This window comes from Martes martes (assembly GCF_963455335.1).
Source record: "Martes martes genome assembly, chromosome: 4".
Taxonomy (NCBI): domain Eukaryota; kingdom Metazoa; phylum Chordata; class Mammalia; order Carnivora; family Mustelidae; genus Martes; species Martes martes.
In genome coordinates this window covers 155690703-155717708 of record NC_137891.1, presented here as the reverse complement: position 1 = coordinate 155717708, position 27006 = coordinate 155690703, and the positions used below count along the sequence as shown (strand labels likewise).

The 27006-nt window shown below is 37.7% G+C and overlaps 1 protein-coding gene across 4 annotated transcripts in view; it reads left to right on the top strand.

The window, feature by feature from the left end:
- Window positions 1-27006, top strand: part of MAST2 (microtubule associated serine/threonine kinase 2) — a 213617-nt gene that overhangs the window by 138421 nt on the left and 48190 nt on the right. For all 4 annotated transcript variants that reach the window (XM_080801978.1, XM_080801977.1, XM_080801976.1 and 1 more), the window contains one exon: window positions 16466-16557. In XM_080801978.1, coding sequence (XP_080658104.1) covers window positions 16466-16557 — 92 coding nt within the window. The remainder of the gene's footprint in view (window positions 1-16465; window positions 16558-27006) is intronic.

Here is a 27006-nt window from a genome sequence, read left to right as displayed (position 1 = left end):
CTCGGTTTTAAATAGGGCTCTTAAGGGACGCCTGGGTGGCTCAGTGGGTTGGGTCGCTGCCTTTGGCTCAGGTCATGATCCCAGGGTCCTGGGATCGAGTCCCGCTTCGGGTTCTCCGCTCCGCGGGGAGCCTGCTTCCTCCTCCTGTCTCTGTGCCTGCCTCTCTGCCTACTTGTGACCTCTGTCTGTCAGATAAATAAATAAAATATTAAAAAAAAATAGGGCTCTTAATAATAAAAAGTTTTCATTGAAAATAAACTGTAGGCTTTTATTTAACTTAATTTGGGGCCTGGAGTTTATAAATGTATATGTGGTCTAGGAACTGATTCTGAGTTGGCAATAACCTTGACAAATCTGTCAGAAAGAAACTCAAAATTTCATTTAAATGACACACTCTGAAATCAGGTAGTGCAAGGTTCCCATAAATAAAGCCATACTGAAGGTGATTTCACAGTACAAAATTATAGATCATACAAGGAAACAATCTACCATAAATGAAATTCAATAGAAAAAAAAGAAAGAATAAGCCTAAGAACTTCAGAAAATAACATTATGGATAAAAACTATGAAATAAGTATATTTAAAATGAATAAAAATAAAAAAGACACAAGAGAAAAAAGACTTATTTAGTAAAGCCCTTATTTCCTTGTTGATCTTTTACTTAGATGATCTGTCCATTTCAGTAAGGGGGGAGGGTATAAAAATTCCCTACTATTACATTGTATTATTGTGGATGTGTTTCTTTGATTTTGTTATTAATTGGCTGCTCCCATGTTAGGGGCATAAATATTTACAATTGTTAGATCTTCTTGTTGGATAGACCCTTTAAGTATGGTATAGTGTCCTTCCTCATCTCTTACTATAGTCTTTGGTTTAAAATATAATTTGTCAGGTATAAGGATTGCCACCCCAGCTTTCTTTTGATGTCCATTAGCGTGGTAAGTGGTTTTCCACTCCAAGACATATTTAGTAAAAAAGACCAGGCATATTTGGGGAAAATGTGAATTAGAATTCAAGAAATTAAATATGTTGTGTCATTAAATTTGAAAAATTAACAGTCAGGTTACGTAGTAAAGCTGCGGACAAAGTTAGTAAAATTTTATCTAGAGTGCAGCACAGAGATGGAAAGATACAAAGAATGAATGAGAGCTAAGAAGTATGGAAGATACAATAAGAATGTCCAACAGAATATAGAGAAGTGGGGAGAAAAACAATATTTATAGAGATAATGATTGAGATCTTCCAAAACTGATTGGAAATAAAATAACATCATGAAGTACAATAAGCAGAAATAAATCTCCATCTAGATACATTGCAGTAAAATTGCAGAACCATAAAAACAGAGGTTTTGAAAGGAGCTAGAAAACCCTCAAGAATCCACAAAAGCTAAAAGAACTCTAACAAATGAATTCAGTAAGGAAGCCCACCCAAGAGAATTGAAAACAGATATACACACAAATACACAAATGTTCATAGCAATATTATTTAAAATACCCATAAAATAGAAACAACCCAAGTGTCCATCAATTTATGAATAGATAAATAAAATGTGGCATACTTACTCAATGGAATATAATTTAGCCATAAAAAGAAATGAAGTACTGATAAAAGCTGCAACGTGGGTGAATCTGGACAACATTGATGCTAACTATAAGAAGCCAGACACAAAAGACCACATAATATATTATTCTGTTTCTATGAAATACCCAGAATAGCTGAATCCATAGAGATAGAAAGTACATTGGTGGTTGCCTGGTAAGGGAGGTGGGGGAGGAAGGGAGGATGGGAGTGACTGTTTATGGTTACAGGAGTTCTTTGGGGGGTAATGAAAGCGTTCTGGAGTTAGTGGTGATGGTTGCACAGCTTTGCGAGTATACTAAAAAACGCTGAATTACATACTTTAAAAGGTTGAATTCTATGTTATGTGAATTATATCTAAAAAACAAAGCTAACAGTTAAAAAAAAAGAACTAGAGAAAAAAGAAAAATTAACTACAAAGGAATAATAATCCTAAAAGCTAGCTTCTTAACAGCAATAACAGGAGCCATAAAACAGTGCGATAATATCTTTAAGATACTGTGAAAAAAGTCACTCTCAATAAGAGGTTGTAAGATTCTATACCTGCTTAATTATCCTTGGAAGTTATTGATCAAAATAAAAACACTTTCAGGCAAACATCAAAATTGAGAAGTTTTTTATCACTATCAAATTCTGACTGAAATCCTTGCTAAGAAAAGAAGAAAGGTGTGAGATCCAAGAGGAAAAGCTGAGCAAAGGAATTGGAAAATCTATGAGTAAATTTAAGCAAGCAATTCTTGCATAGAACAGCAATAATTATTAATTTGGCAATATAACAGCAAGCTAGACCTGAAATACTGGACCAAATAACATGTAAGTTGAAAGGGGATGGGGGAGAATTGGAATTAAGATCTTTTAATTTTTTCGGAAGGGTTGAGATGCTGGCTAATCTTAGACTTTATTAAGATAGAAGTACTTATTAAAACTTTAATAATAATAATTACTTAAAATAAAACAGTGTATAATTTCTAAATCCATGAAGAAGGGGTTAAAAAATACTTGGTTAATCCAAGAAGAGCTTCCATCAAAAAGAGAGAAAGAGAGAGAGAGAGAGAGAAAAGAAAAGAGAAGAAAAGAAAAAGCTAGAGTAAGGGAGATTACGGGAGAACAGGTCACAGTATCATATAGGGAAATGGGTAAGTCACATTTTAGTAAGGTCTTGAAAGGTAAGGGATTTTTGCCATTGTATTACTGAGGAAAGGGCATTTCAGGTAGAAGAATTAGTGCAATGACTGGTGTAGCTAATAACTTCTATGTTATTAGCTTTGGAAGGTTTTGGGCAGAGTAAAATAATCTGATTTATGTTTTTAAAAGATCATTGTGACTACTTGTGTTGAGAAGACAAGAGTAAACAAGGGAGAATAGTTAGGAAGCTATTGAAACTGTGATTCAACAATTCTATTACTCCATGCTTAACGCCGATAAAGTATACTCTTAATCCCCTTCACCTATTTCATCCATCTCACCACTTTCCTCTGCTCTGGTAACCATCAGCTTATTCTTTATAGTTAAGATTCTGGTTTTTCTGGTCTCTTTTGTTATTTGTTCAATTGTTCTGTTTCTTAAATTCCACATATGAGTGAAGTCATCTATCATTTGTCTTTCTCTATTTCACTTAGGATTTTACCCTATAAGCCCATCCATATTGTTGCAAGTGGCAAGATTTTCTTCGATTTGTTGGCTGAGTAATACTCCACTGCATATATATACCACATCTTCTTTATCCATTCATCTATTGATGGACACTTGGGTTGTTTTCATATATTGGCTATTGTAAATAATGCTGCAATAAACTTAGGGATACCTATAGCTTTTCGAATTAGTGTTTTTGTACTCTCTGGGTAAATACCCAGTAGTGGAATTATTAGATCATATGGTAATTCTATTCTTGATTTTTCAAGGAACCTCTATACTGTTTTCCACAGTGGCTGCACCAATTTGCATTCCCACCAATAGTGAATGAGTGTTCCTTTTTCTCCACATCTCACCAACACTTGTTGTTTCTTGTGTTTTTGATTTAGTCATTCTGACAGGTGTGAGGCAATATTGTAGTTTCGATTTGCATTTCCCTGATGATGAGTGATGTTGAACAACTTTTCATGTGTCGGTTGGCCATCTGTATGTCTTCTTTGGAGAAAGTCTGTTTATGTCTTCTGCCCATTTTTAAATTGTATATATTTGTGTTTTTGAATTGTATCAGTTCTTTATATATTTTGGATATTAGCCCCCTAGTGGATATATTATTTGCAAATAACTTCTCTCCTTAAGTAAATTGTCTTTTAGTTTTGTTAATGGTTTCCTTTGCTGTGCAGAAGCATTTTATTTTGATGTAGTTTTGGTGGGGGGCTTTTGTTTCCCTTTCCTCAGGAGACCTATCTAGAAAAACATTGCCATAGCTGACATCAGAGTAATACCTGTGCTCTCTTCCAAGATTTTTATGGTTTCAGTTCTCCCATTTATGGGGATGATCAAATGATCAAATATTAATCCATTTTGAGTTTATTTTTGTGTATGGTGTAAGAAAGTGGTCCAGTTTCATTCTTTTTTATGTAGCTGTCTAGTTTTCCCAACACCATTTGTTTAAGAGACTGTCTTTTTCCCATTGCATAATCTTGCCTTCTTTGTTAAAGACTAATTGGCTGTATAATCATGGGTTTGTTTCTGGGCTCTCTATTGTGTTCCATGCCCTCTATGTGTCTATTTTTGTGCCAGTACTATACTGTTAGGATTATTACAGCTTTTTATTATATCTTTAAATCTGGGATTGTGGTACCTGCAGTTTTGTTCTTCTTTTTCATGATTGCTTTGGCTATCCAGGGTCTTTTTTGTGTGTGTTTCCACACAAATTTTCAGATTATTTTCTTCTAGTTCTATGAAAAATGCTGTTGGGTTTTTTTTTTTGTTTTAGATTTTATTTTAAAATTTTTTTTAAATTTAAATTTTTTTTCTTAAGATTTTACTTTATTTATTTGAGAGAGAGAAACAGAGAGAACGTGAGCATGAGCAGGGACAAGGACCGGCAGAAAAGCAGACTCCTCCCTGAGCAGGGAGCCGGACCCAACCCAGGGCTCCCTCCCAGGACCCTGGATGACCTGAGCTGAAGACGACACTTAACCAACTGAGCCACCCAGGTGCCCCTAAGATTTTATATTTTTAAAGTAGTCTCCATACCCAACTTGGGGCTCGAACTTGAAGCCCCGAGACCAAGAGTCATGTGTTCTGACTGAGATAGCTGGGTGCCCGTGTTGCATTAAATCTGTAGATTGCTTTCGGTAGTATCAACACTTTATCAATATTTTCTCCCAACCCATGAGGCTGTAATTTCTTTATATTTGTTTTTATCATCTTCAATTTCTTTCATCAGTGTTTTATGGTTTTTAGAATACAGGTCTTTCACCTCCTTTATTAAGTTCATTCCTAGGTATTTTATTCTTTTTGGAATTTGGCAATTCAAATGGGATTATTTTCTTAATTTCTCTTTCTGCTACTTCATCATTGATGTCTAGAAATGCAATAGATTTCTGTATATTGATTTTTGTATCCTATGACTTTACTGAATTCATTTATCCATTCTAGCAGTTTTTTGGTGGAGTATTTCAGGTTTTCTGTATACAGTGTCATGTCATCTGCAAATAGTGAAAGTTTTACTTTTTCCTTACCAATTTGGGTGCCTTTTATTTCTTGTCTGATTGCTGTGGCTAGGACTTCCAGTACTATGTTGAGTAGAAGTGGTGAGAGTGTACATCCTTGTCTTGTTCTTGACCTTAGGGGGAAAGCTCTGTTTCTCCCCACTGAGTATGCTGTTTGCTGTGGTTTTTCATATATGGCCTTTATTATGTTGAGGTATATTCCCTCTAAACCTACTTTGTTGAGGTTTTTTTCATGAATGGAAATTGTACTGACAAAAATGCTTTTGGGACGCCTGGGTGGCTCAGTGGATTAAAGCCTCTGCCTTTGGCTCAGATCATGATCTCAGGGTCCTGGGATCGAGCCCCTCATCGGGTTCTCTGCTCAGAGGGGAGCCTGCTTCCCCCTCTCTCTCTGTCTGCCTCTCTGCCTACCTGTGATCTCTATCTGATAAATAAATAAAATCTTTAAAAAAATGCTTTTTCTGCATTTATTGACATGATTATGTGGCTTTTGTCCTTTCTCTTATTGATGTGATAACCATTGATTGGTTTGCAAATATTCACTCACCCTTCTATCCCAGGAATAAATCCCACTTGATTGTGATGGGTGGATTTTTTTAATGTATTGTTGTATTTGATTAGCTAATATTTTGTTGAGAATTTTTGCATCTGTGTTCATTAGAGATATTAGCCTGTAGCTTTCTTTTTTTGTAGAGTTTTATTTTATTTATTTGAGAGAGTGTTTACCTAGTTTTGGTATCGGTAATGCTAACCTCAAAGAATGAATTTCAAGTCTAGCTTCTTAGTCTTCACAGGGACATTGTCATGGTTGTTACTCTGAAATAACATTTGAAAGCCCTTGATCTTAAGTGATCCCAGTTTCTTCTGTATTTTATTGATCACGCTTAATGAACCAGAAGTGGTCTTTTCCTCACTCTGAATTTTGAAGGGAAGTAGCCGCTTGTTAGCCAAGTACTGAGTTCTCAAGTTTCTCAGAGCAGCTGGACTTGCGGGATTTGGAGATTGGAGAGGTATTGCTTCAGACTGGGAAGGAGACCTCCTAAATGAGTTTACAGCAGCTCCTGCAGGGAGGGGGCAGGGGCAGATTTGCATACCTGCTAGTTGATGGAAAGAAGCATTTTTGAAGGCTGGGATTTCTCCAAATACGGCCACAGTGTGACAGTATCACAGAGATTGCACAGGGTGCTTTAGTCGTCGCTGCCACTATCCACCGAGATGACTATGGTGAAGCATATAGGAAAGTGAAAGGCCAGGTCTTGCTCCAAGTGACCAAGTGACTGGGATGGTATTAACCAGCAGTCTGATTTAACCCAGTTCTTGCAACAGGCATCAGAGAATCAGCTCAGAGGACTTCTAGGTTTCCTTCCGTCAGCTGAGAGTTAATGTGGCTGACTCTGTAAACATCCAGTACTTTGATCTTACTGGGGTGAAGGAATTAAGACCTGATCTTTATTTTCTAGGATCCAGGGGAAATGGCCAGAGTCTGTTGAAATGGAAAAATTAGCCAGTTCCTTGTTTCGGAGCCCAGCTGAGTCATGGCTTCTGTACCAGGGTGTCTGACCTTTTTTTCCCTTGGCAGCTGTTGCAGATTTGCCAGTTGAGATTATGTGTACCTTCATAAAAAGTCATGTGGCCTGGAAATACGATCTTCAGCATTTTGGAATTTGTTTTAATTTTAAATAAGATCATGGCAAATGAAATTTAGAATCAATTATTTGTTCCTGTGGTGTCAAGAGATCTTCATTTTCATACACAAGGAGTTTAGACGCAATGGTTTGATATACCTTACACAGGCGAGGTATGCAGTTATCCTCTCTTATTTTAATCCTTATGACAAATCCTATTCATCCATTCATTCATTCATTTAACAAATATTTTTTGAGAGCCTGACATGTGCCAGGCAGTGTTCTAGGAACTGAGGAATACAGCAGTAAGCAAAGCATGCACAGGCTTCTGGCCTCATGGAGCTTAGATTTTAATGGGAAAAGAGACAACAAACAAAATGAATTTGCAAAATATGTAGTATGTTAGATAGTGATAAGTTCTCTTGAGAAAAATATATTGGGAAAGGGAGATAGAGAGTTTTGGGTGTGGAGTTACATTTTAAATAGCATGATTAGGGGCAAATTCATAGAGAAGACTGCACTTGAACAAAAACCTAAAGGAGGTGCGGGAGCAAACCGTGAGGCTATCTGGGGAAACAGAGTGAAGGAAGTACCATTTGTAAAGGCTCTGAGGCAGTGGCATGCTTGACCTACTTTAAGAGAAGGGAGGAAGCCCATGTATCTGGAGTAGAGTAAGAGGGAAAGAAGAAATGGAGATCCAGACCATGTAAAGCCTTATAGGCTGCTGTAAGAACATTGACTTTCATTCTCAGTGAGACAGGGAGAATTTTATTTTATTTATTTATTTTTTCAAAATTTTACATTTCTTTTTTTATTTAATTTTTTTTTTTTACTATGTTAGTCATCATGCAGTACATCCTTAGTTTTTGTTGTAGACAGGGAGACTTTTTTTTTTTTTTAAGATTTTATTTATTATTTGACAGAGAGAGACACAGCGAGAGAAGGAGCACAAGCACGGGGAGTGGGAGAGGGAGAAGCAGGCTTCCTGCTGAGCAGGGAGCCCGATGTAGGGCTCTATCCCAGGACCCTGGGATTATGACCCGAGCCGAAGGCAGACGCTTAATGACTGAGCCACCCAGGCGCCCCAGGCAGGGAGAATTTTAAGCAGAAGAGTGACTTTGATATTATTTACATTAAAAAAATATTTTTTATAGTTTTTGTTGAAGTATGATTGAAGCATAATAGATTGTACATCTTTAAAACATAAAATTTGATGGGATTTGATATATGCATGCATCTATGAAACCATCATGACAGTCAAGATAAACGTACCTAGAAGTCCCCCAAATTTCCTCATGCCTCTGTATGATCCCTCTCCTGCCTCTGGTCAGGCAACCACTAATCTGCTGTCACTGTAGGTTAGTGAGCATTTTCTTAAATTTAATATAAATAGAATCATTCAGTATGTACTCTTTTATGTCTGGCTTCTTGCTTTCATCATAATTATTTTGCAATTCATCCATTGTTTGACTTAAGTATTTCATTCCTTTTTATTACAGAATAGTTGTCCAGTGTATAGATATATTATGACTGATCATTCATGTCAGTGGATATTTGAGGTGGTTTCTAGTTTCTGGCTGTCACAAATAATAAACGGCATATAGTTTGGCCCTGCTATTTTGTTCAATCTGAAAGTCTCTGCTGTAATTTGAATATGTTTTGAGAACATTTATATTTTATGTGATTATTGGTGTAATTGGCTTAAATCTGTTATCTTACTATTTGTTTTCTGTTTTGCTCAACTGTACTTGTTTCCCCCCCCTTTTTTTTTTTTTTGCCTTTTTTGGGATTGTGTATGTTTTACGGTTCCATTTTATTTCCTTTGTTGGCTTATTAACTATACCTTTTTTTAGTAGCTGCATTAGTTTGTATAGTATAAAATTTTAACTCATTACGGTTTACCTTCAAGTAATACTCTATCACTTCACATTTAATGTAAGAGCCTCACAGTGTTGTACTTCCATTCTTCCCTCCAAAGCTTTGTGCTGTGGCTGTCCCCCATTTTATATCCCCCATTTGTAAAGCCCACAGTAACTTATTGTGTTTCCTTTAAAACTCAGTTATCTTTTTTTTTTAAACTCAATTATCTTTTAAAGTGATTTTAAAAATAAAAATCAAGATTTATATTTATATATTCACCATTTCTGGTGCTTTTCTTTCCTCTGTGTAGATCCAGATTTCTATCTGGTATCATGTCCTTTTGCCTGAAGGCCTTAATGCAGGTCTGTTGGTAATGAATTATTTCAGCTTTTGTATGTGTGAAAAAGTCATTATTTTGGCTACCTTTTTGAGAGATGTTTTCACTTGGTATTGAATCTGGTGTTCAATATTTTAAGACATGTGTTTTCTATCTTCTGGGTTCCATCTTTTTCCAATGAGAAGCCTATTGTCATTGTTACCTTTGTTCTTCTGTGTGTTACATAATCTTTATATGTGGTGCTATTAAGATTTTATCACTGATTCTAAGTAATTTGATTATGATGTACTTTGACATATTTTTCTTCATGTTTCTTGTCCTTGGGGTTCATTGAGTTTCTTGGATCTGTGAGTTTATAGTTATTATCAGTTTGGAAATTTTTTAGCAGTTAGTTCTTCAAATATTTTTTTGGTCCCTCCCTTCCTTTTAGGGACTCTAATTACACGTTTAGTCTGCTTGGAGTTGTCCCACTGCTCGCTATTGCTGTTTCCAGTTTTAAACATTTTCTTTTCTGTTTCATTTTGCATAGCTTCTCTTGCTATGTCTGGGTTCACTGATCTTCTGCAGTGCCTCATCTCTGTTAATGCCATCCAGTTTAATTTTCATCTGAGACTCTTATTCTCTAGAAATTTTATTTGTGTTTTTTAAATATCGTAAATATTCATAAATCTCTCCTTCACATACCGATACTTTCCTGTAGCTTATTGAAAATACGGAATATAGTTATAGTAACAATTTTAGTGTTCTGTTAATTCTATCATCTCTATCATTTCTGCATCTATTGATTTCCCACTCATTATGGGTCCTATATGTCTGCTTTTTCCCATGCCTAGTGATTTTTTATTACATACAAAACAGTGTAGATTTGTCATATGTGAATATTTTTTATTCTTTTTATTTAAATTCATTAACATACAGAGTAATATTAGTTTTAGGTGTAGGATTTAGTGATTCAACACTTGTATACATCTGGTGCCCATCACAACAAGTGCTCTCCTTAATCCCCATCACGTATTTAACCCATCTCCCCACCACCACCTCCCCTCTGATAACCATCAGTTTGTTCCCTATAGTTAAAACTCTGTTTCTTGGTTATCATCTCTTTTTCTTCCTTTTCTGTCTGTGTTCATTTGTTTTGTTTCTAAATCCCACATATGAGTATAATCATGTGGTATTTGTCCTTCTCTGACTGACTTATTTTGCTTAGCATAATACTCTTTAGCTCTCTTCACAGCATCTCAAACATCAAGAGTTCATTTTTTTATGGCTGAGTAATATTCCATTGTGCATATATACCACCTCTTCTTTATCCATTCATCTGTCAGTGGACATTCTGGATCTTTCCATACTTTGGCTGTTGTTGATGGTGTTGCTATAAACATCAGCATGCATGTATCCCTTTGAATCAGCATTTTTGTATCCTTTGGGTAAATACTTAGTAGTGCAATTGCTGGATCCCAAGGTAGTTCTTTTTTTTTTTTTAAGATTTTATTTATTTGACAGAGAGAGAGAGCACGAGTAGGCAGAGAGGCAGGCAGAGAGAGAGGTAAGCAGACTCCCTGCTGAGCAGAGAGCCCTCCCAGGATCCTGAGACCATGACCTGAGCTGAGGGCAGAGGCTTAACCCACTGAGCCCCCCAGGCGCCCCCCAGGGTAGTTCTATTTTTAACTTTTTGAGGAACCTCCATACTGTTTTCCAGAGTGGCTGCACCAGTTTGTATTCCTACCAACAAACAGTGTGAGGGTTCTCCTTTCTCTGCATCCTCACCAACACCTGTTGTTTCTTGTGTTGTTAATTTTAGCTATTCTGACAGGTGTGAGGTGGTATCTCATCTTGATTTTGATTTGTATTTCCCTGATGATGAGTGATGTTGAGCATCTTTTCATTTCATGTGTTTATTGGGCATCTGTATGTCTTTTTTGGAAAAATGTCTATTTGTGTCCTCTGCCCATTTTTAAACTGGGTAATTTGTTTTTTTTGGGTGTTGGGTTTTATGAGCTCTTTATATATTTTGGATACTAACCCTTTATCAGATATGTCATTTTTATTCCTTTCAATATTTTTGAGCCTTAACTGAGATACAGTTAAGTTACTTGGAAATAGTTTGATCTTTTTCAGGATTGCTTTTAAGCTTTGTTAGGTAGGACCAGAGTAGCATTTGGGATGAATATTTTCTTTCTGCTGTCCCATGAATAACCAGATTTTCATCTTCTGAGTGCTCAGAGCACAAACTATTTCTGACCCTATGTGTACACTGAGGAATTTTCACCTCCTTTTCTTGGGTAGCTTTTTCAACTCAAGGAGGCTGCGAGGCTCTGTGTAGGTCACCTCCTCCCTGCACTGTTGCTGGGAAGTCTTTTCAGATAGTAAGCTTGGGTAATCATAGTACTCACGTTGTTTGTTCCCCTTCTCTTAGCGATCACTGTCCTGAATTACTACTTGTCCAGGGTCTGAAAATTGTTTCATTTTTTTGGTCTAGTTTATTATATGAGAGGGTCGTTATATTATTTGTTGCTCTATCATGATTGGAAGTAGAAGTATTTTCTGAATTATATTTTAAAGGCTGTTTTGTTGAGAACAGATTCCAAGGGAACAAAAGTAGAAGCAGGACTACCAACGAGGAAGCTAGTTTACTTAATTCAGATAAGTGGCTTGATCCAAGGTGGTAGTGGTAAAAGAAGTGAAGAAATGATCAGCTTTGGATATATTTTGATGTTAAGGCCAACAAAATTTATGCTGGGTCGATATACAAAATTTATAGTGGGTCAAAAGAGAGGAGTCCAGAATGACACATAAAGTTTATATTATCTTCATTTTTTAATTGAGAACACCAAAGCTTGAGAGTTTATGAGGCTTGTTCAAGGTCAAACAGCCAGTTTCAAACTCAGATCTCCTAACTGCAAAGCCCTATCTCTTTCTACTGTACCACAGTGGCACTTACACTGAGGTAGGATAAGCTACAAGTGCTAAAAGAGTGCAAAGAAAAGAGAGACATTAGCCTGCTTGGAAGAATAAAGGAGCATCCATACAAATCCTCATTTGAGCTCATGCTTTCTAAAAATTTGGTATAATTGGGTAAGTCCAGAAGGCGAGAGCCTTAATTACTAAGGGAGTAGGGTGACCTGAAGTACAGAAGTCTCTGAGGTATCTTTTGACTCAGGATTCCCTTGATCTGGGTAAGCTCGCCAAGGGTCAATATAGTTTCATATGTATGTTTTGTAAAATTTCTAATGTTCAAAACTGAAGGGTCTACTGACAATATTTGTATCCTATTTGCCCTTAGAATAGGGGGCTGAATAAACATAGGTATGTTGCTTTTTAAGAAGATCCAAAAGACAAAATCTTACTTGAGTTCCTTAACGTAAAACAACAACAACAACAACAAAAACCTTTATAGTAGGGTTAATTTGAATGGCCATGGTGAGGAATTTGAATTACATTGCAAATGTGATGGGAAGCCATTGGAGGGTTTTTTTTTTTTAATTAATTTATTTATTTGAGAGAGAGAGAGAGAGCACGCACACACATATATGTGAGTGGGGGAGGAATAAAAGAAGGGGGATAGAGAATCTCCTGCAGACTCCCTGCTGAGTATGGAGCCTAATGTGGGGCTTGCTCCCAGGACCCTGAGATCATGACCTAAGCTGAAATCAAGAGACAGGCAGGTGCTCCACCATTGGAGTTTTAAAAAAGGGTCACATGATTTCATCTATGATTTTTTTTCTTAAAGATTTTATTTATTTATTTGACAGACAGAGATCACAAGTATGCAGAGAGGCAGGCAGAGAGAGAGGGAAGCAGGCTCCCTGCTGAGCAGAGAGCCGGATGCAGGGCTCCATCCCAGGACCCTGGGATCATGACCTGAGCCAAAGGCAGAGGCGTAACCCACTGAGCCATCCAGGCGCCCCATCTATGATTTTTAAAATATTATTGTGGTTGATAGGTGAAGAATAGAATGGTAGGAGCGGGGTGTGGGCAGGAAGAACCAAAGTGGAAGGAAGATCCTTCAGAAATCTTTTATAGACTTGAACTGGAGTTGTGGTAGTATCGAAGGTAATGAGAACGGCTTGCACTCAGGGTATATATATATTTTTTTAATTTTATTTATTTATTTGACAGACAGAGATCACAAGTAGGCAGAGAGGCAGGCAGAGAGAGAGGAGGAAGCAGGCTCCCGGCTGAGCAGAGAGCCTGATGCGGAGCTCGATCCCAGGATGCTGGGATCATGACCTGAGCTGAAGGCAGAGGCTCAACCCACTGAGCCACCCAGGCACCCCACTCAGGGTATATTTTTAAGGTGTAATTCCACAGAACTTGCTGGTTGTTTTGGATGTGGGTGTGAAGAAAAGAGAACGAACAGTGGTTCATAGGTTTTTGCCTGAGCATCCGGATGAATGGTGGTACCACGCAGTGAGATAGTACAACCTAGGGAGGAGTAGCAGATTTTAGAGGGAACTTCAAGAACTCTGTTTTAGAAATGTTAATTTGAGATGCCTTTTGAGACATCCAGTTGGAGACGTCAAGTAGGCACTTGAATATATGAGTCTTGCACTCTCAGGAGAGAGCACAGTATTAGCAATAAAATGCTAGGTATTGTTAATTAACATCAAAGATTTAAAACTATGAAACTGGAGGGGTGCCTGGGTGGCTCAGTTGGTTAAGCATCTGACTCTTGATTTTGACTCAGGTCATAATCTCAGGGTTGTGAGATTGAGCACTTCATCAGGCTCCATGCTGGGTAGTGAGCCTGCTTAAGGTTCTCTCCTCTCTTCCTTGCCCTTTTCCCCCAACTCCCTACTCACGCGCACACGCTCGCTCTCTCTCTCTCTCTCTCTCAAAAACTATGAAACTGGAGGGGAAAAAATAATTTAGGGAGTGAGTATAGGGAGAGAAAAACGATATTTCAGATCTGAGCCCCTGAGTACTAAATGATTTAGTGGTCAGGAAGAGAAGGAGCTAGCAAAAGAGAACAAAAGATGAGCAGCTATTGAGATAGGAAGACCAGGAAGTCATCATGTCCTAGAAACTAAAGAAAGAAAAGTGTCTCAGGAAGGGTTACACAGATATTAGGTTGAACAAAAGGCAAGCCCACACAAAAATACATAGTGTGCAATTCTACTTATAGGAAATCCAGTAAAACAAATATAATGCCATATGTTAGAAGAAAGTGATTGGGAGACAAGAGTTTGACTGGAAAGGGGCATATGAGAACTTTCTGGGGTAATAGAATTATTGTCTTTTGTTTTGGATGTTGCTATATGGATATATATAATTATCTCATGAACAGAACACTTAAGATCTGTATATTTTAATGACTGTAAATTATATCCCAATTAATTTTTTTTTAAAGAGGGAGTTAAAACTAAATGACATTGAGAGGTTACATAAGATGAGGATCAAGGTCATTGGTGATTTTGACAGCAGTGATTTCAACAGCAGAATGGGGATGATTGTCTCAAGTGGGCTGAAGAGAAATAGGAAATGAAGGCGTGAAGATGACAAGTGTAGAAACCCCACATGGAATCTTTCCTAAAGACAGGAGCAAAGAACTGCACAAGCCAGGGAGGTCTAGGAAAGATTTTGTTTTTATTTTTGTGCAATGGAAGAAATGACATGTTTTTATGATGATGAGAATGATTTAGTAGGAAGTAGAAATTCATGGCAGGGAAGAGGGAGGGCAGTAAAGGTGCAGACCTTAAAGAGGAGAGTCAGAGGAGTTGCCTTTGACAGGAGCATGGTGTTTCCTTCTGCTGTTGTAGATAGGAAACTAGGGTATATGGATGCAAATTTAGGCTAATAGACTTATATGCAGAATATGAAGTATTTTTGTATTGTTGCTTTTTAACCCCCGTTGAATAAAAAGCAAAGTCAGCAGATGATGGTGAGATTTGGGGAAGGAGTGCTGGAAGTTTGGAGAGAAGATGAGAGTTAGTTGTCTTGGAGAGAGAGTGAGCACACATTGTCCAGGTAACTGTAGTATGGTTAAGGAGACCCATTTGATAGTTATCATCTTAAATATAAAGAGACACTGGCCAGCACGATTTGGGGTTTTTCTTTAGTCACCCTTCAGCTGCCTGAGTGTAGTTGTAAAATAGATGGAAAGTTGGGTTTAAAATGGTTGGGATTTCACCAGGACTGTGGTGTCCTGTGTGTGTATTAGGATGGGGGTTAAGCAAGGTTTCAGTTAGAACTAGAATTTAAAATGAATGTTGAGCAAAGAAGTTGAGAATATAGGGAGTTTGCTGACGACAGAATGAGTTCATGGAGGCACACCGCAAGCTTTTCTTGTTGGAAGATCAGAGAATAAAGGGAGACTGTATCCCATTGGAGAACGAGAAGCTTGGACATATGATGGTGACCGAGTAATGAGGGTTGTGAGACAGGATTAAATTTTTCCTGATAGTTTCTTAGGGGAAAGTGCTCATTATTTCTTATCATGATCTCATTCTTGAGATTGATCTCAATCCTTTCTGTGATTTCCTGTCACATTTCCAGTAGTTCTTTAGGACAGTCTACCAGACCCACAGAGTCTTGCTGTGACCTACCCCCAATACCCTTTCTAACCTACTCTTTTTCCTATCATTCTCCCCTCCTGATGCCCATTTTACTATTTCTTGAACATTCCACCTCCTCCCCCCATCCCTTTCTTTATCTTTCTTCATAGCAGTACTCCAGTTTGAGGACAGAGACTTTCTCTTATTTCCTGTTGCTTCCCTAGCATCTAGAACAGTGCCTGGTGTCAAGTAGGTGTTTGGTAAATATTTGTTTGGATGAATATAAATGGCAAGTTTCCCTAATGCCTTTCAAATACATTTATACATGTTTTCACTAGCAAGTATAGCATGAAATGACTTTTCATGATGATTTGGTTTTCTCCAACCACAAGAAAAAGACTCAGGCATTAATTAACATGTTACAGGAAGACAGTTTTTAGAAAGAACCCACCTGTTCTGAAATTTATGGTGAAATGAAAGTATTACTTAATTCTTGATTAAGCAGTTTTTTAAAAATAAATTTCATGGGTTAATGGTTTCATTTTTATGGCAAGAACATTAATTTTTATGAAATATGAGAATATGACTTGTGTGTTTTGTTTTCTGAATTTACCATGACCATTCTTCTTCAGATACCACTAAATCATGGTTGTTACCTTTAGAGGAGCTCCTTGAATTTGCTTGGGAGCAAAACCTAAACATTACAAAGTGCAATGGCAATACAAGATAAAAGTCAAGACAGTGACAAAAGTTATTGTAAGGCAGAATGCTACGAATTATGAAGTCTTTCTGGGGCAAACAGAATTTGCTGCCCCAGTTCAGTTTGAAGTAGTATACTGCTCAGTCCGTGGAATGATGTCAGTCTTGTCCTCAGCAGCCATTTAAGTTCTCTGAGCCCTGACCTTTCTGTTTTCATTGCAGTTGCCGGACAAGTAACCGCAAGAGTTTGATTGTGACCTCTAACACATCACCTACACTACCAAGGCCACACTCACCACTCCATGGCCACACAGGTGAGTGCTTGAAGGTTAAGAAAGGTGGGGGAAAGAGTGACCAGTGACACCTAATTTCTTTCCTACTTCTCACTTTGTGTGGCTCCGCATACTACATTGTTACTTCACTCAGTTGACTGAGGCATACAGAGTTCATGGGCATGCTTTCTTTGGGAGAATGTGTTCAGTCTGTTTTTGACTCTTAGTTGTTTCTTGCCTTGACCTTTTGGCCTTGTGCATGTTTTGGGACCGGGTTTGTTTCCTGGGTCTCTGGTGTCTGTTCTGGTATATGGAGAGCGTGTTATGGCTCCAGCCATCTGGGGCCATGTGAAAAGAGCTTTATTAAATGTTGTCCTACCATGCCCAAGGGGCAGTCCTTACAAAGATGGTTTCCTGCCTCATGCGACTCCTAATAACTTTCTCTGTTAGAATAGGAGTCAACAAAAGTGATAGGAATATTCGTTTTAAGTTGGTATTGATTTCACATATTGTAATTGAAGCAAATGATCTCTATATTCAGACTCTGCTCTATCTGGAATATGGGCTTCTCTAAACAGTACAAGGACTGATTTACTTGCCTCTGACTGGGGAATATAGAAAAATTAAGAGGCAGAAGACCTCATTTGAGTTAGCCATATATTTTAGTCTAGACATGTATTTTTGCATCCCAGGGAGGCCAGCAAAGGGGCCTTAGCTTTGCTAAAGGGGTTGCTGCACTGTTACACTGTTCACTGCTACATTATTTACAGTGGGAGTTCCAGACCTAGGTGTAATGGAAATGGAACAGGCTTGGAACCATAGGAAGCTGTTTGGAGCTTACTGCGTGGGTAAGCCATGGGCCTTGTCTATCTTTGGGCAATAAAACAGTACCAAAGCAATGAAACAGCTCATCATCAAGCCAAATAAGACAGATCTGTTTCACTTGGGTTTGTTTCCTTGCTCACAGTTTACTGTGTCTTTGGAGGGAGAAAATGAGGGTGCATGTGGAAGAGTTGTCTAAGCACCTTGGGAGTCTGGCGATTCTGAAATTGCTCTTTGTCCTTGGGAGAAGGTTCTCACTTTACTGGGCTCCTGTCCAACTATTCAGTGGGCTCATGGCCCGTTTCCAAGAATCAATAAAACTCTTAAACACTAACTGTCACGTTAGAAGACACCACGAAGAGTGCAGGAGGACCCAGGGGATTGGAGACTTACTGAGACTAGAAAGCAAAGCTCTCATTGTGTTTAGGTATGTTCCTCCTCAAACTGACTGGGTTATGTGCACTCTACCCTGGAACTTTGTAAAAACAGCTTATATCTGACCTGGCCTTTTCATCCTATAGAAATAAATTTAGCATCTCTAGCATCTCTTATACATTATTTCACAACTATAATGTGAGTACTAGGCATTAATTACTACTGGCTGTTCCTTTCTGAGATGATTATCTATTTAGATTCCCAGCAGTTAGAGTTTAGGACTAGATCTTCCCTATTCAAGGGACTTTGATTGAGAACATCATCTGCTCTTTTAGCCTGCCTAGGGCTGTGGACTGTAGCTTTGAGTTAATATGTATAACATACTTCATATTCCATAAATGTTACCTGTCATCATCATCATGTCTCCCCAAATCACTGCAGAAAATCCAGCTGGGCATCAGACCTAGGGAAAAAGGATTAACTTAAAAGCCCAATTCATGGCTGTAGACTCTTTACCTAACCTAGATGCTAAGAAAGGCAGCACTGATTGTTCCATGCAGATCAACCTTCCCATTAGATTATATCCTCAGATCTTTTACATCCTGATCTGTTGAGTAATATGAAGTCTGCTGATTTGAAAGGCTATTTATTCCATATAGGTCAATCCGTTATTAAACATTTAGTATATATAAATAGATTACAACTACAGTAAGGTCAGTTTAGTAGATACTTAGTCATTCTGGAAATAGAATCTTCCTAGTTTGTTGTTGTTGTTTTTAATTTATAAACTTTATTTAAATTTTAGAGCAGTTTTTAGGTTCACAGCAAAACTGAACAGAAAGTAGAAAGAGCTCCCCTATACACCGTCCCCACACCATGGGGGGGGGGGCGCTGTATCCTGCACCAGAGTGGTACATTTGTTGAAGTCAATTAACTTACATTAGTACATCATTATCACTCAAAGTCCATAACTTATATTAGGGGCCACTCTTGGTGTTGTATATCCTGTGGGTTTTGACAAAGTTGCAGTGACAAGTATCTATCATTTTAGCTTCATACAGAATAGTTTCACTGCCCTAAAAACCCCCTGTGCTCTGCCTTTTCATCCCTTCCTGCCTCTAACCCCTGGCATCCACTAATCTTTTCATTGTCTCCATAGTTCTGTCTTTTCCAGAATTTCATATAGTTGGAATCATACAGTATGTAGCCTTTTCAAATTGATTTATTTCACTTAGTATTTGTACTTAAGAGTCCTTCATGTCTTACCATGGCTTGATAAATTATTTCTTTTTAGCACTGAGTAATAATATTCCATTGTCTGATGTACCACAGTTTATAAACCCATTCACCTACAGAAGGACATCTTCGTGGCTTCCAAATTTGGCAGCTTGAATAAAGCTGTGATAAATATCTCTGTGAAGATTTTTTGTGGACATTAATGTTCAGTTCATTTGGATAAATACCACAGAGGTTGATTGCTCTGATCATATGATTAAGGGTATGTTTAGTTTTAAGAAACTGACCAACTGTCTTCCCAAGTGTCTGTACCATTTTGCACTCCCACCAGCAATGAATGAGAATTCCTGTTGCTCCACATCCTCACAGCATTTGGTGTTAACAGTGTTTTGGAATTTGGCTATTCTAATAGGTTTGTAGTGGTATCTCATTGTTTCAATTTTCATATCCCTAAGGCATATGATGTTGAACATCTTTTCATATGCTTACTTGCCATCTTTTTTGGTGAGATGTCTCTTCACATCTTTTGCATGTTTTTTAATAAGGTTGTTTGTTTTTTTATAGTTGAATTTTAAATGTTCTTTGTATATTTTTGATAATAGTCTTTTATCAGATGGCTTTTGCAGATATGTTTTCCTAGTCTTCAGCTTGTTTTTTCATTCTCTTTTGCATAGCAAAAGTTTTTAAGTTTAATGAAAACAAACTTAATTATTTCTTTAATGGATCCTACCTTTGGTGGTGTGTCTGTATTTTTTTATGAATAAATGAGGGAGTGGGCACACATGCAGGAGAGGAGGGACAGAGGGAGAGGGAGAGAGAAAGTTTTAGCAGGCTCCATGCCCAGTGCAGAGCCTGATGTGGGACTCGATCTCATGACCCTGAGCTGAAATCAAGAGCTGGATGCTTAACCAGTTGAGCCACCCAGGCACCCCTGGTGTGTCTAAAATGTCATTGTCAGAGTGCCTAGGTGGTTCATTCGGTTAAGCATGCAACTCTTGATTTCGGCTCAGGTCATGACCCTGGGGTCCTGGGATTGAGCCCCACATCAGGCTCCCTGCTCAGCAGAGAGTCTGTTTCTTCCTCTGCCCCTCTTCTCCACTCATGCTCACACTGTCTCTCTCTCTCTCTCTCAAAAATAAATAAATAAAAAATCTTTTAAAAAAATAAATAACAGGGACGCCTGGGTGGCTCAGTTGGTTAAGCGGCTGCCTTCGGCTCAGGTCATGATCCCAGCGTCCTGGGATCGAGTCCCACATCGGGCTCCTTGCTCCGCGGGGAGCCTGCTTCTCCCTCTGCCACTCTGTCTGCCTGTGCTCACTCTCTCTCTCTCTCTGACAAATAAATAAATAAAAAATCTTAAATAAATAAATAAATAAATAAATAAATAACATGTCATTGCCATGCCCAGGGTCATAAAGGTTTTCTCCAATGTTACCTTCTAAGAGGTTTATAGTTTTGCATCTTATGTTTAGGTCTGTGATCCATTTTTAGTTAATTTTTATGAAGGTCTGTAGATTCATTTTTTTGCATGTGGTTGTCCAGTTGTTCCAGCACTATTTGTTGAAAAGACTGGATTTTTTCATTTTGTTTTGTTGCTTTTCTCCTTTGTCAACGATCAGTTGACTATATTTATGTGGGTCTGTTTCTGCCTATTTGTTCTGTCTCTATTCTGTTCCATTAATTTGTCTTTTCTTTATCTAGTACCATACAGTCTTTTTTTTTTTTTTAAGTACCATCCAGTCTTGATTACCATAGCTTTATAGTAAGTCTTGAAGTTGGGTAGCATTATTTCTCCAACTTTGTTCTTTTTCTTCAATATCAAGTTGGCTATTTTGGGTCTTTTGCTTCTTCATATAAACTTTAGAATCAGTTTGTCAACATCTACAAAATAATTTGCTGGGATTTGATTGGGATTGTGTTGAATCCATAGATTAAGTTAGGAAGAAATGACATCTTGACAATATTGAGTACCCCTTTCTATACCTTTTATTTCCTAGTCTTATTGTATTAGCTAGGACTTCCACTGCAGTGTTGAGAACCAGTGATTAGAAGGTACCACTTGGTGGAAAAGCTTCAAGTTTCTCACCATTAAGTATGATATTAGCTGTTTGTAAAGGTTCTTTATCAAGTTGAGGAACTTTCCTTCCATTCCTAATTTGCTGAGAGGTTTTAAAACCATGAATGAGTTTTGGATTTTGTCAGAAGCTTTTTCTGCATCTGTTGACATGATCATTGGATTTTGCTTCTTTAGCTTGTTGATTTGATGGTTACGTTAGTTGATTTTCAAATATTGAGCCAGTCTTGCATACCTGGGATAAATCCCCTTAGTTATGGTGTATAATTTCTTTCAGGCATTGTTGATTTGATTTGCTAATATTTTTTGGAGGATTTTACATATATCATGAGAGATAATGGTCTATAGTTTTTTGGTTTTTTTTTTCTTGTACTGTCTTTGTCTGTTTTGGTATTAGGATAATGGTAGCCTCACAAAGTAAGTTCCCCCTGCTTCTATCTTCTGGAGGAGATTGTGGAGAATTGGTATAATTTCTTACTAAATGTTTGATAGAATTCATTATTGAACACAACTAGGCCTGGTGCTTTCTGTTTTGGAAGGCTATTAATTATTGATTAAATTTCTTTAAGCCCATTTGGATTATCTATTTTTTGCCTGAGCTTTGGTAGATTTTTTTTTTTTAAGGAATTGGCCTATTTAATCTAGGTTTTCATATCTATGGACACAGAGCTGTTCATAACATTGTTTTATTTTCCTCTTCATATCCATGGAATCTGTAGTCCTGTCCCTTCTTTAATTTCTAACATTAGTGATTTGTGTCTTCTATTTTTCTTAGCCTGGCTAGAGGTTTATCCATTTTGTTGGTTTTCTCAAAGACCCAGCTTTTAGTTTTGTTGATTTTTCTTTGTTGATTTCCTGTTTTTGATTTCATTGATTTCTCCTCCAGTATTTATTGTATCTTTTATTTACTTTAGACTTTTTTTTTTTAAGATTTTATTTATTTATTTGACAGAGAGAGATCACAAGTAGGCAGAGAGGCAGGCAGAGAGAGAGAGAGGGAAGCAGGCTCCCCGCTGAGCAGAGAGCCCAATGCGGGACTCGATCCCAGGACCCTGAGATCATGACCTGAGCCGAAGGCAGCAGCTCAACCAACTGAGCCACCCAGGCGCCCCTTATTTACTTTAGACTTAATTTGCTCTTTTTCTAGTTCCTTAAGGTGGAGGCTTAGATGATTAATTTTAGATCTTCTTCCTAATATATGCTAATATATATATATATATAAAATATATATAATAATTTCATGCTATGACTTTCTCTCAAAGCTGTGTTTCACTGCACCTAACAAATTTAGGTAAGCTGTAACTTCATCTTCATTTAGTTAAAAATATTTTTAATGTATTAATTTATTTATCTTGAGATTTCTTTTTTGACCCATGTGTTATTTTAAGGTGTGTTTTTAATCTCCAGGTATTCTGCCATTTTCCAGTTATCTTCTGTTCTTGATTGCTAATTTAATTCCGTTATGATCTGAAAGTAGACATTTTGTGATTTCTGTTCTTTTAAATTTGTTCAGATGTGCTTTATAGCCCAGAATGTGGTATGTCTTGATGAGTGCTCTATGTGATCTTGAGAACAATGTGTGTTCTGCTGTCTTTGGATTTAGTCCATAGATGTCACTTATGTCTAGATGATTGATGGTGCTACAGAGTTCAATTATGTCTTTACAGATTCTCTGTGTATGTAAACGTGGACTTGCTGAGTCATGGAATATACTGTATAAATTTTTGGGATAAGATTAATAGGTCTGTGGTCATGCAGATTTATATGATGTTTAAATATCACCTGATTTTAAACTAGTATACTGGGACTTAGAGGGTGACTTCCTTGAACCTTTGGAGCAAGCCCCAGTAATTCATTCCTCTTTACTCCCTAACACTTACAGCCTCCTCACTCTATCTTCCTTGAATCCACTAGGGCTAATTTCATTATCCCTCATTCCTGTTACTGTCAATCACTACAGGAATCCCCCGGCACCTTCCTCTCCCATCTCCTACACTCTTAATTCCCAGAAATCTCTGAATATTCCCTGTTTTGTCCCTTTTTCTTAACCCTCTCTGACTCTTGAAACCCTTCCAGTGTACCTTCTGGAGTTTATTATCAGCAAAATCTCCTATATGCTCAGTCTTGTTCTAATGGAATCTTGTAGGAGAGGGAGGGGCTAGAACAGATTGTCCTGCAGCCCTCTCAAGTGTTAGCTCTTACCTATCCCATGACCTTATACCATTGGGCCTGAAAGGAAGAGGAAGCCGTCCTCCTTATCTTTTCATTATTCTCTTTCTTAATGTCCCCAAACTTTGAATCTTTTTTTTTTTTAAGATTTTATTTATTTATTTGACAGAGAGACATCATAAGTAGGCAGAGAGGCAGGCAGAGGGGGAGTGGGAAGAAGGCCCCCAGCTGAGCAGGGAGCCAATGCAGGGCTCTATCCCAGGACCCTGAGATCATGACCTGAGCTGAAGGCAGATGCTTAACCCACTGAACCACCCAGGCGCCCCCAAACTTTGAATCTTATACTATTAAATTCTATCACTACCTTTATACTATTAAATTCTATCACTACCCATCGTTGCAGTTGTAAATATCTTAGCTTTTAACTCTGTTACTCTTCACTTCTAACTCCTAGGTTTTTTTTTAAGATTTTATTTATTTGACAGAGAGAGAGAGAGAGATAGTGAGAGAGGGAATACAAGCGGGGGGAGCGGGAGAGGGAGAGGCAGGCTTCCTGCTGAGCAGGGGGCCCGATGTGGGGCTTGATTCCAGGACCCTGGGATCATGACCAGAGTTGAAGGCAGACGCTTAATAACTGAGCCACCTGGGAGCCCCTAACTCCTGTTATTCTTGATGTTTTGAATACACTTGTTGATTTTTAAGTTGTTTGAACTCCTGTCTTCCAGTGAGCTTTTCTTCCATAGTACCACAGTTACTTAGGCCATGTGTGCATAATTTTAGTTTCATTTTTCTTGCTGCTCTCCAAGCACCTCCAGTTTTTCTACCTGTGCCATCTAGAAACCTCACCCCCCCCCCAGACCAATATTTGATTCCACGATCTCCAATCCTTGAGACCCTTAAGTATATTAAGTTTGGGATGCCTTCTAAATACTGATATGGGTAATTCAATGCATTAGGCTGGAGAGTACCTGAAAGAGAACATAAGGAGTCAGCAGAATACCTACCCCACTTCTAGGGCCTGTGATGCAAAGGGGTGTGTGAAAGCAAGCACTTATTACTCGAAAGAACTTCAGGGGAAGCTGTGTATTCAGGGAGCAGTCAAATTTCACCTAATAAATACGTTAAGGGCTGTATTAAATATATGTACAAGGTGCTTGGGAGTACAAAATCAAGGATACACTGGCAGTTGCAAGACCAGTTAGGAGACCATTGCTGTTGTCAAGATGTAAGGGAATGTCAGAAATGGAGAAAGTATATGAATATGAGAAAAATTAATGAAGTTAAATAAGCAGGGATTAGAATCAATTATCTCCAGATTTCCTGCTTGGGTGATTAATGAGTAATGATGCCCTTAGCTTAAATAAAGAATATTGAAGAATCAGTGTAAGGGAAGGAAAAAGAAGATCCCAGAGGCAAATCTATACATATATGGACCCTTGATTTATGATGAAAGTAACACTGAGGCAATTGTATGTCCGTATGGAGAAATTGAAAGATTTAACTCTTACTTCACAGAAATTAATTCCAAGTGAATTTTATTTTTTTTTCAGTCTTATTAAGGTATAACTGATAAATAAAATTGTAAGACCTTTAAAGTATACAGCACAATGACCTGATATACATTGAATTGTAGTTTTGATTTGAAAGTCAATACCCTCCAGTTCCATCCATGTTGATGTAAATGGTGGGTATTCATCCTTTCTAATGATTGAATAATATTCCATTGTATATATGAACCACATCTTCTTTATCCATTCACCTGTTGAAGGCATCTTGACTCCTCCCACAGTCTGGCTACTGTGGACATTGCTACTATGAACATGGGGGTATAAGTACCCTTTTCAGTATATCTGTATCTTTGGGGTAAATACCCAGTAGTGCAATTGTTAGGTTATAGGGTAACTCTATTTTTGCCATCTTGAGGAACCTCCATACTGTTTTCCAGAGTGGCTATACCAGCTTGTATTCCCACCAGCAGTGTAAGAGGGTTCCCCTTTCTCCACATCCTCACCAATGTTTGTTGTTCCCTATCTCGTTAATTTAAGCTATTCTGACTGGTGTAAGGTGGTAACTCATTGTGGTTTTGATTTGTATTTCGCTAATGGCTAGGGGTATTCCCTGTTCTGTTTGTTTACATGTTTCATTATAACTTGTTTCTCTGGCATGGATGACTCTGCCTTTGAACTATCTCTTGCAACTGCTAAACTGCTTGGTAAAGTTGAAATAAGCCTGCCTTATAGGCTGCTGAGTTTTCTGTCTTGATGAGATTTTTTTTGTCCTGTTTATCCATTTCTGGCCGTTTTTAAGAAAGGGTTTTTTTTTTTTTTTGAAGAGTTCTTCTGAATAATGTGATTTTTAATAAGTAAATATTTGCTTCAAAATGTTAATATTTTAACATCTTAATCTTCTTATTTTTTTGAGTTTTTATTTAAATTCCAGTTAATTAACATAGAGTGTAATATTAGTTTTGGGTGTACAATGTAGTGATTCAACACTTCCATATGTCACCCAGTATTCATTGTGACAAGTGCACTCCTTAATCCCCATCACCTATTTAACCTATCCCCCTACCTACCTCCCCTCTGGTAACTATACATTCTTCATAGTTAAGAGTCTGTTTCTTGGTTTGCCTTTCTCTCTCTCTTTTTTCCCCTTTGCTCATTTGTTTTGTTTCTTAAATTCCATATATGAGTGAAATTGTGTGGTATTTGTCTTTCTCTGACTTACTTTGCTTAGCATATTCTCTAGCTCCATCCATGTTGTTGCAAATGGCAAGATATCTTTCTTTTTTATGGCCGAGTAATATTCCATGGTATGTATATACTATATCTTCTTTAAGACTTGGGAAAAGCTGGGATAGGGAGAAGAAAAAAGACAGAAAAAACCTTTGATAAACTAACTTTGGGTGAATATATTCTGACTTTTTTATGGTCTTATGAAGGCCCTTATCACCTTTCATTTGACTTATCGAAGAAACTCCCTAACTCCTTTTTTCTTTCTACCCAGTCCATTCTAAATTTTGAAACTGGACTTTTTCCCTAATATGTCACTTTGTACCCATCATTCTGCTACTTAGAATTTTTGAATAACAGTATTCACCAAAGTGGTTCTCTAAACACGATCCATTCGGGCATGGGGGGAAATACGAAAACTTATTTTTTACCATGAAAAATGAGAATTAAATCAGGGTTTACTAGCATTTAAGTATGGATCCACACTGGTACTACCCACATTAGACAGATGTGTTAACCTGTGTCATAAACTGTACATAACCTACCATGAACAGAATTGAGTTTCCCTGTACACCCTCAGTCACCATTTTCCTTGAGCATATTGCAGCTTACAGGTGCACTTCCACACCTTTCCCAAGTTTTTGCTATTACTTAAGTCTCTTTTAAATTCCAATATTAGTATACAGTGTTAAATTAGGTTCAGGTGTACAATATGATTCAGCAATTCTGTACATTATCTAGTGTTCATCAGAATAAGTATGTACTCTTCATCTGCTCACCTTTTTAACCCATCTCCCCGCCCCCACCCTGGTAACCACCAGTTTGGTCTCTTACAAGTGCATTTGTACAGAACCTTGTAATACAGTGTGGAGGGAGCCTTTGAAATGGTTTGTGTAAGAAGGAAATTTACTGGTTGTCTTATGGCAAATTACTTAAAAGAATGGTCAAACTAAATGTTGTAGCAGTTTTCTTTTACAAAATGTCAAGTCTTCCAAATTTGCAGAACTTGTCTGTGCTAACAAGTGCTTTTCAGTAGTATGCTGCCTGGAAGTTGAGGTGGGGAGTGGACAGCAGTGACAAATA